The 11,255-nt window shown below is 26.9% G+C and overlaps 1 protein-coding gene across 1 annotated transcript; it reads left to right on the top strand.

Moving 5' to 3' along the window:
* Positions 1 to 5,286: 5,286 nt before the first annotated feature.
* Positions 5,287 to 9,631, top strand: LOC100166905 (mannose-P-dolichol utilization defect 1 protein homolog). Its single transcript, XM_001943893.5, has 5 exons — positions 5,287 to 5,884; positions 6,850 to 6,915; positions 7,157 to 7,289; positions 7,673 to 7,877; positions 7,943 to 9,631. Exons 1-5 carry the CDS (start codon positions 5,788 to 5,790, stop codon positions 8,192 to 8,194), a joined length of 753 nt encoding a protein of 250 aa, XP_001943928.1. The 5' UTR covers positions 5,287 to 5,787; the 3' UTR covers positions 8,195 to 9,631.
* Positions 9,632 to 11,255: the final 1,624 nt, after the last annotated feature.

The raw sequence follows: 11,255 nt of genomic DNA, 5'->3' as shown, positions 1-11,255 counted from the left end.
TGTCAGTCAACAACATTTGTGGTAGTAAAAATGCTCTTATTTTCTACATCAGGAAAAACAAAAAAAAAAAGGTGGGTAAGTGGATGTCACTCTGCTGTACAGTAGATTACAAGTGGGTCACTGTATAATGGATGGTATTAAATTTGAATTCAATGATATAATATCATTGTATAAGAAAAACGATTCTGAGCGGAGGCGGTATGTCAGTCTAGGTATAAGACATAATATTATATATGGTATTAAAAAAAATTGACCTATAACTCAGAATCTAAAATTTGTAATTTTTACGTAAAACCAATTTTTGAAAAAAATCAATTTTATTTTTTTGGTGTAACTCAACACTTAATAACCGTATAAATTTCTTGCATAATGTTCACCAAATATTTATGTTAACATATGTTCCATATATTATGATGTCTACGTTACTACGCCCACTAATTTATAAGGGCTTCAAATTCTTATAAGTAAATTAACTACTTACTACAATTTATACTACTCGTTGGAAACTGTATAATATGTATTGTATTCATCAAGATTTTAAAAAAAATTTCATTTATGAATATTAAATTAAAGAGCATCTTGTCGTTCAATTAAGGAAATATTATGTTTTGTAATTAAAACAAGTTTCAAAAACATTTATACTATTCACGAGTTTAATGATAAAATTATTATTCAGATATCCAGTCTGCAGTGGCGGATCCATTATTCGCCTAATAACTTTTGTTCATTTTTACAAAAAGTTATATAGAGATTAATATTAGTTATTTACGCTTATTATACTTACGCTTATTTTTGGTTTTTATCTCAATAAATACAGTTTTTTTCAACAAAACCGTTTAAAAAACAAGATTATTATTATTAAATGTATATTTAAATATTTATCCATTATAATCATGTATAAATGACTAAGTGTGTGCTAAAATTTCAGTGAATTTGATGCACTAAAACCTCACGATATTAGAGGAAACTGTAAAGCTGCTTTTGATGCCGGAGAACTATTGGGTTTATCTCGTGTAATTGAACCTTCTAAAATGAGTGTTCTTACAATTCCTGATAAATTAACTGAATGACATATCTATATCAATTAATAGCTCATTTTACTGGTAAATAGTTCATTTTTAAAGATTACTATGCATTACTACCAATTTAAATTTGTCTTAGGTCATGAATTAGAACTTAGAAGTTTAGCAAATTTGTAAAACAGCAGATGAATCATCATATATGATTGGCTGATTTAATAATCCTGATATAGATATATCTTTTCAATTATTTGAAAAAGGGATTTTTAGAACTAATGATTCTAATGATAAAGACCAAAATTCATTTGGAAACATTAAAAAGTAATATTTTTAGTAAAATAGTATTTTTTTGATGGATTCGGATATCTAATCTATGTATTACATTTTTAGTAAAAATGATAATATTACTGATGATCTGAATAATGGTTATTCCTCAATAGCATCTACAAAAGATAATAATTACAGATAAAATGTTAAATGGTTCAAAAAGTATTTTTAGCAAAGTATTATCTCCATCTAAAGAAAAATTATGTTTTCCAAAGGTATGTTTAAGAAATATTTCTATTGTTACATCCTACAATTATTAATAACTGTATTTAAAAACTTTAAATGTTTAACTTGGTGAAATCATCAAAATCATCTCAGATAACTAAGATATAATATACCTATGTTATATTAAACAACAATTTTATATATTTAGCTTGTTAAGTGTTTCATTAAATAATATTTATTTTATTACATTTTGATTAATACTATAGGTAATTTCCCATAAAAAAAAAAAACTGAAATTAGAATAGACATCAAATTAATACACATTTTATTAAAATTATAGATTTATGGATGCATAATTAAATGTAATTTGTTTATGTATAACATACCACCTAGTTTTTCTTTGCTGTAACTGTGTAACTTAAAATAATTAATTCAAATACAATCCTAAGGTTTCTCTATTCCACATTGTTATATTGGTTACCTATTTTTGGTTATACATGGTTGATAATTTGAAATACTTCTATGATTACTCTTAGAAGTATACATTTTAACATATTTTGTTTAAAGTAAAGTTTGACTACACCCATTCAGGGATCTTAAATGAATAAAATCCTTAACTGGATGACGTTCAAGATATCTAACTTTTCAAAAATAACATATATTTTATAGAATACTTAACATTTAAAATGATAATTAATATTTTGTTAATTACTTATTGATTTTTGTTATTATTATTAATATGATTGAGAGCTGCATGATTTTTATTTGTATGTGTGTAGAATGTAACAACTAATTGTCACGTTGAGCATAGAGAAAGAGCTCGTCAGCTTGTAGAACAAGCCTGCATAGAAGCGGCTAGACGATCTGTGCCTCAATTACCTAGTCAGGTTAGTATAAATAACATTGTTCTTTTGTTTCTTTTGCATATAATATTTGAATGCTATAAACATATAGTTTTAAATAAATATATACTAGTATATTGATTTATAAAATAAAATTATGTCAAATAAATAAAAAATAAAAATATACCAATGAAGTAAGTTTTTAACTATTTAACATATTCTGTCACTTATTTATCTCAGAATGAAGAAGAAAGACAGCAGCAGTTAAGAGATCCTGGCAAAGTCCTAGCAAAACTAGAAAAAATAATATATATTATAATAACTGATAATATATTTTTTAATTTAAATGATAATGATGGTGATTTAATTGATTTCCAATAAAAGACAATTTTTGGCATTATTACACTCTTGTTCTGGTTTCTTGTTATAATTATAAAGAATATATTTTAGATAAAACAATGTTGTTGAATTAATTTTAAATAATTTTCCGAATAGTGAACTATATAATAATTATATGTTTTATAGAGAAATAGAAGATGATTTAGAGAGAAGATACCAATTACTTACTGATGAACTTAGAAGTATAATTGCAATTGAATGTATAATTTAACTATTTAACAGTAAAATAAGAAATAGTTCAATTATTATAAGTTAAATTATTTTTTTGATTGGCAAAAGACAGAAGAACAAAGACTTCGTGAGAATTTATTTTTGGCAGAATTAGTAACTGTTGTCAATAAACAGGATGAGTTAGTTCATCATTTAGATTCTCAAGAATGGGCGTAAGTTTTTTTTATGACATTTTGAAATATTTATAAATTAAAATACGTGAATAAAATATTATTAATAATACATTTTCAGAATTGAAGAAGATGATAAAATTGTGAGGGATCTCAATAGATCTGGTCTAATTCATCAAAATAAGAACTGTGTTGTACAGTAAAACATATTATATACAAAAAATTATTTAAATATTTTAAGCAATACCAACTTGTATCTTGTAAAAATTATTTTATTTTACAATTTTATTCTTTAAAATCTTTAGTTTTTTTTTTTTATCTTAGATTTTACTTATGTTAAAGTATTTATTGTTTTCATTAAGTATATTGTATACTATTATCTTTGAAATAACTAACATACATATTTTATACTGTAAATTGATTTATTTGAACTGCACCAATTTTTGTTTGATGTTTTAGAATAGTTTTTATGATATTTTTGTGACATTAATATCCGAATACATAGTCAATGTATGTGTCACATAACTATTTTAACATGTCTTATGTGACACATAAACTGATAAAGCATGCGGTCATTAGAATGGTTTTTGTTTAGCAAACATTTGTTTTAAGTATATTTTTGTGAAAGAACATTAGTAGAATATTTTTTAACATTGAATAATTCATAATTATGTTCTTACATAGTTACATATTATATTGACATCTTAATCATAAATGTGAATTATACTACTACTTACATCAAATGTTATATTGTTTAAAAATAATTAATTTAGCTTAAGATTATTAAAATTATCTAGTCAGTAGTTCTATTTTATTTTATTTAAATTATAGCCATTTAATGTCGGTTAGACGATTTATTTTAAATTTGGCACAATTAAATTTTTTTAATGCCAAATTACTTAGAATGCAGTATTTGCTATCATAGAATAATACAAATGTAGACATACTAAAAGTCAAGATGAATATAATATAAAACACGTAAATAATTATTTTTCTTTGGGTATAATAATTTTAATACTATTAGTTTCTAGTATATAATAAAAAAATTATATTATTATGATTAAAAAAAAAAAAACATTATCTTGTTAGTTAAAAAAATAAAAACTACCTTGTTATAGTTAAAAAAATTAAATTATTAAATAAAAATGTATCCTGTTATAATAAAAAAAAAAAAACTGATGATAATATAAACTAAAAATTATATAAATTTTAATAAACATTATCAAAATATAATTAGATGTTTGAGTCCTGTATGTGCATGAATTATTATGCGAAGACAATTTTCATACAATCTAAACGGTCGTTTTACATCAGTAAATAATAGCTTAATAAAGCCATAAAAATATTCTAAATGAAGATGAATCTCATCATAGCCCACTTTTTCTATAAATTCTTCAAATATTTTGCACTCCTTGATCACAGTATCTGCCATCCTTGGGTTTAAGATATTTCTGTAAATATATCGATAATCATATTATTTATTATAAATAGGTTTATCACAAATAAAATATGTAAGTATTTAGCATACATTGCAGAAAGACCATTTGGTATGGAATGATTTGGGGCCAGTTTTCTATGCAACGCTGGCAGCAGCATTCAAACCTGAAATTATCCCGGCAAATCTCTTGTCTTTCTTCATTTTTCATCTCATCAAACAATTTAAACCTTACTAAACCGGACTAAATTCCCCCTAGCCCCCCCCCCCCATATTTGCGCCAATGCGACAGATTTAAAAAAAAATAACACATTAATACACAATCAATAAGTACATTGTTTGATCCGCTCAGAATTTAATATAAATATCAAATGTCAAATGATACAAAATAGAGTATAGGCCATGGTGTGAAATAATATTACTGTACAGTGTACAGTTAAATGTAATCGATAACAACAATCCGCGCCCCGGTCGCGACGTCGCATATTGGCGTATTGCTGTAGTCTGTAGTACTGTAGTAGTAGACTCTGTAGTCTGTACACAGACAATACGTACGGCGCTTGGCCGCCCATTTGAGATTCAACATTTTTAGGCCTTGTTAATATGTGGGACACTGGGACGCAACCCGATCGGTCTTACTGTCGCGTCGCGTGTATGTCGTATTCGCGTAGGCGCTATGTGCTTCGGTGCTTGTCGATGATGCATATTTTGTGTGTCGTGGCCTGTCGTGGTACTACAGTTGTACGTGGATCCACGGTAGCAGCTCGACGGTTGTGGTAAGTGGCTTCACTTTCCACCCATCGCGCACCGGTCGCTCGTTTTGTACCGTCGTTGTCATCGTCGAATGTCGATAAGGCGGAGCGTGATGCAGCGGAAAGTGATAGCGCGCTACGGGAGGCGGTGGTGCTGATGTTGCCGGTCGCTTACTCGCGTCATCTAAACTCATCTTGCATTATTCATTAGGCGGCGCGCGCTGTACTTTTTGACTGTTGTCGTCCTTTCTCCTTTTCTGTTGTTTGGCTTTTTAACGGGCTCCCCCTTCCCGTACCGCTCAAAAGCCGCGCGCTCTAAATATTGAAACCGCGTCGGTTGCCGGCCCATGTTAACCGGGGTTCTCCGTCAAGCAGCCAAAACATCCAACGTCCATTTATCTCACGCTCCCTACGTTTTTTGCTCACTTCCTCTCGCCAACCGTTACTTCGTCGAATCCTGTCTCCTGTATTGCCGCTGCAGTGCTCTACAGCTCTCGGCACGTCGACATGAACCCGTTCGCCGAGCTGTTTCACCGGATCGCCCTGCTCGTCCTCACGCCCAAATGCTACCAAGTGTTCTTCTACGATTTGGATTTCTTCAACGGTAAGTGTGTTAAAGTTCTAAAATTATTATTGTCCGTACAGCGAGAGTCTCAGCTGTGATTTTTTTTTGATGTTTGAAAACACTCAAAATCAAAGTTCTGTTTTGTGACTTGGTATGTTATTACCGGACAAAAGATCCTATAGCTCGATGAGCGTAGTCAGTTTCTCGCGCAGTGATTGGGTGTATATTTGCATAGTCATCATGACATTATACAGGGATTCTACATTTATACTTCATTAAACCGCCTTGTCGAATATGTATCGTGACATATATTTACTAAACACAATTACTTAAGAAGATTGTATAATGTATACTGATTATATTGCAGTTTCTTTTAATCTTAAATTTAAGGAATTTAAGCTTCATAGTTTCCTATTATATATAATTATATCAGAAAAAGGAAAGAAACTAAGATAAAATAACTAGAATCACATACAATATTGTTAGTAAATTAGTATGTACCTAGATTATTATTATTTACTGTACCTACTACTTAGGTAGGTAGTTAAAATTTATATTTTATATCTTAATAAACATATCCTATTTGATCATTTTAGTAATCAACTAATGAGCAAAATGCATAGCTATAAAATAAATAAATTGTTTTAAAATGAATATCTACGGACTAAGATACAATTATCTATAATACAATTATATGTATATTAGAATTCAAATTATGAACTTTTTTTTTATTATATTTGAGTTGTTTAATTGACGAATTATGATCATTGGTTTGTAGTGTAGACACTTACACTTTACAACTATAATGAATACTATTCAAATGTATTCTACAAAATAATATTGTAGTAATCTCTCTTACATTAACACTGTTACAATAATATCAATATTGTACTTAATGTTTGTGTGAATTTATAAGAGTTTAAAAAAATCTATTAACAATATATTTTAAAGATGCTATTATTTCACTTCTATATTAAGTATTAATACATTTTTTTTTTTTTCAGGTACTTGTATAAGGTCTGCTCTCAGTAAAGGTCTTGGATTTGGAATAGTCGGCGGATCTCTTTTAGGTAATAATCGTTATTTATAAATTCTAATTTATGTCTTATTATGTAACTGTACGAAATGAATTAGTATTACTTAATATTGCCTATTTGGTTATGTGTTAAGTATAAAAATAACACAGGTATTTCATGTGAACTATAAGTATACATTTTATACATAACCACATATCTATAATAAGCAAAAATATAACTATATTGTCATTAAAGCTTTGCATTAAATAATTAATAAATATTATTTATTTTTCAGTCAAACTTCCACAAGTTATCAAAGTATGGCAAAGCAAAAGTGCTGTTGGAATTAGTTTAGTAAATGTTTGCATGGATCTATTTGCTGTCACATCAAATGTTGTATATAGCTATTCTAGTCAATTTCCATTCAGGTGATAACTAAATTTATTATTTTGACAATTCAAATTTGTTAGTTGTGTTTAATCACGGACTAAGATATAATGGACTTGAAACGAGCAGCTTATCAGTGGCGTTGAAAGTATGAACAAGAGGCAAATGCGGGGGTCGCAATCATAATTGAGGATTTACAGCGCCATCTGTATAAAACATGGACTGAGATACAAAATGTGACAATAAATAAAACCACTGGTAGCGCTGAAAACATTCAATTATGAGTGTTGACTGTTGATGATAACAGAGGAACCTTTTGCAGACCATCCCCCGTCACCCGCCCACCTTGTCGTTTCCAGTCTATTATATCTTAGTCCGTGTGTTTAATTAAATATTGTGTATTGATTATTTGTTTATTTTACAGCTCATGGGGTGATTCATTATTCATACTATTCCAAACATTACTAATTGTAATATTGGTTTTCTACTATAACATATCTAAGAGGGCAGCTAGTGCTTTCGCATTTATTTATTGTTCATTATTGTTCCTTCTCGTATCTGATATTGTTCCAAATTCTTTTCTCTGGAATGCACAGTTTATCAGTATACCTTTAATGTTTTATGGCAAGGTAAATATATAAAAAATATGTACTCAAAAACAATTGATATTATAATATATTTATTTTTCATATAGATGACTCAAGGCTATGTAAATTTCCAAAATAAAAGCACAGGGCAATTGTCAATGGCTACTTCTATTCTTTTATTTTTAGGATCATCCGTACGAGTATTCACATCCGTGCAAGAAACTGGAGATAATCTTTTAATTTGGAGTTTTGCTCTTGCATCTATTGCTAACTTTATAATTGTTACTCAATTTTATTGCTATAAATCAGGGTCACCTGTTAAGACTAAAAAAAAAACAAAAAAGAATAAAAGAGCATAAATAACATAACCAGCGTGCCATGTATATCTACAATCATATGTTTTCAAAATTAAAGTAGTGTTATGGTAGAAATATAATAACCTGTCTTTAAAGTAAATCTTCTAATCAATAAATTAAGTGATATGCTTATACATATATTCCTTCTAAAAATATTTAGATATTAAGTTTTGATTGTAAAATTCCATTCAGTAAATTTTGATAAGAATTCATTTTACATTGAAAATTAATAATTATTCATTTTTGTTTGTATTTGGTATGGAAGTATTTGTAAATTTTTAATTCGTTTCTTTTAACCAAGTGTAAAGTTTTAATTTATTCAAATTAAATTTGATTCATTCAGATAACTGATTGAAAATAAGATTTTCATGTGTTCAAATTAATTTGATTTAAAGTTTTTGTGAGTGTAATTATTTCATTTTAATGTATAGAGTATGAATAGTTTTCTTAATATTATTTCCTATAATGAGTATTAAGAGTCGAGGGGAAGGGTTTCTTTATGCTATATGTTTTAGATGGAGAATTAATTTTGTTTAATATTTTAACCTATATCACTATAATATTTATTATACAATTTTTAATAAGTTTTCTATAAAAAAATTATTTCCTTTTATCTATCAGAAAAATAAAACATGATTATATCATCAAATTTTTATTAGAACATTAAATAATTTTAAATTCATGAGGTTAAAATAATATTTTGCAATGGATTTTTATCAATTATACAAATAAAAGAATCATTGAACATATTATACATTTATTGAAAATACATATTATAAAAAGGTATATTGAAATTCCAAACTTTTAACAAATCATTTTTTAAATCTAGATATAATTGCTGAGTTAAAAATGTAGCCACGACATTTTAATAAAGTTATTGCTGAAAAACCAAAGCAAAACAATTTAAACATTATATTATTACCCAAAGACTGGTAAACATAGGATAATCTTTGATTTTGATTTATATGTAGTGTGATGTATGTAAATTATAGTTTTAAAAATATTTGTAATGTTTATAAAATATGAATTAGATATAAATTAGTCATTATTATTCAATACATTAGGTATTGTTCATAATAATAAAAATAATAATCATTTTTCTCAATCAAGTATGTAATTTTAATTATTGTATTATGTATTTATAATCAACTGAAAAAATGTATATGTATAAATTATAGAATACTTCTTTTCTAATTAATTATGTGGTTTATGTGTTAATGGTAGACTCGTTCAAAGTTATAATTTTTTGTGTTATATATGAGACATTATTAATAGTGAAGACTGGAGTATTAAGACTTAACAAATGTATCAAGATTTATAATTAATAGATCAAATCATTCTCAATATTGTGAGAGACTACTTAATATCAGAATAACATATATGCTTGCATTTTATAAATGTTTATTATAACTGTATTATATAATATCTAAGAAATGTGTATTATCGTATGCCTCATTTCAAAATATAACATAATTACCTAATATAGGAATCCAAGTAGGCAATTAAATTAAATTTTTTCTTAAGGAAATCATTAATTAAGTATGTTTTTGTATATTTATTTATATTTAAGCTGAATTTATAATAGTATGTAGGTTGAGAGGACGTGATACCTGCAAGTGTTATATCCGCCTTAGAAGTGCGTAACATACCAAATTTTATGCTCAGTAGAACATGTGTAGCTCCGTTAGTTAAAAAATTAGAGTGAATTTACCTCTTATAAAATCTAAAGGCAAGATTATTATCTAGGAAACCTCATGGTTTTTTTTATTATATTTTAATTTTAAAGCAAGTTATGAGTATTTTAAAATTCTAAATTGTTTGTACGTCTTAAAATATTATAAACTCACTTTAAAATTAATATATAATAAAAATCCAATGAGGTTGCCTGGATAATAATCTCACCTTAAAATTTTATAAAAGGTCAGTTCGTTCTAATTTTTAAATCAATGGAGCTACATGTATTCTGCTGAGCGTTCAATTTGTTATGTTACGCACTTGTAAGACAGTGACAACACATGCGGGTACCATGTCCTCTTAATTTTCAGTTTATTGTGAATTTTGAAATTTTAAAAAATACCTACGAACAGTTACCATTCACTTTGGATCCAATTTATAAATCATAGAATAACAATTTTAATATTTTTTAAAACTAGGTTATTTCATGCAAAAACTAATAAATAATGTAATCATGTAATTATAGATTTAAATATGCACAAAGTGGCTTAAAATAATATACTAAATATTAAACAGTATATTTTAAACTATATGAGTTTAAAATGAATAGACAATATACCAATGAGTTGCCTCAGTCATGCGAACATTGTTACCCAAATTTGCAGTTTCATAATGACAATAAATGTCTGTTGCCATATAAGTGTCTCAATAACTTAACTTATTAACTAAGTATGTAATAAGTATTGTAGGTAACTACTACAAAATGTAAGACTTAATAAACACTACACTTATTGACCTGAACGTGTCTACTTAAAATTGTAATACAATTTAGTGTAATTCAGGCATAAAAATTATACATTTTGTAAAAAACATTTGATTACTAATTATTTTGTTATTTCTAAACACATATTTTTATTTATTTTTTGTTGTTAAGACTACCAGTTTGGATATTTAACAATTTAATAATTGCTTTTGAATTTTATTCAAGTAGTTCAGGTGATCAAAAATATACATTTATAATTTATTATATTTATGAAAATATTTGAAAATATTAGACAATTATAGGCAAAATATTTAATAATAAAATAATACATTTTTCATATTAAATAATAAAGTATTATTATGAAATAGTCAACTTTTAAAAAAAATGGGGGAGAAATGTCCGCATCAAAAATGTATTGAGGGAAAATGTCTTACTACACCGAAAATAGTCCAGGGGGGGAATGGTCGGGAGGAATGTCCGTGATTTAGTCTGTATACCTAAGTTATAAATAAAGTTTGTATTTACCACAATTTTATAAATTTATATTAGACATAACCATAAATTATATTTTTAATGATAAAATAATGCATATGTTAAACAATCAGCCTTATCCCCCCCCCCCCCCCC

Source organism: Acyrthosiphon pisum, chromosome X (assembly GCF_005508785.2).
Source record: "Acyrthosiphon pisum isolate AL4f chromosome X, pea_aphid_22Mar2018_4r6ur, whole genome shotgun sequence".
NCBI classification, from domain to species: domain Eukaryota; kingdom Metazoa; phylum Arthropoda; class Insecta; order Hemiptera; family Aphididae; genus Acyrthosiphon; species Acyrthosiphon pisum.
The sequence above is the reverse complement of the archived record's forward strand: the minus strand, read 5'-3'. Positions and strand labels throughout refer to the sequence as shown.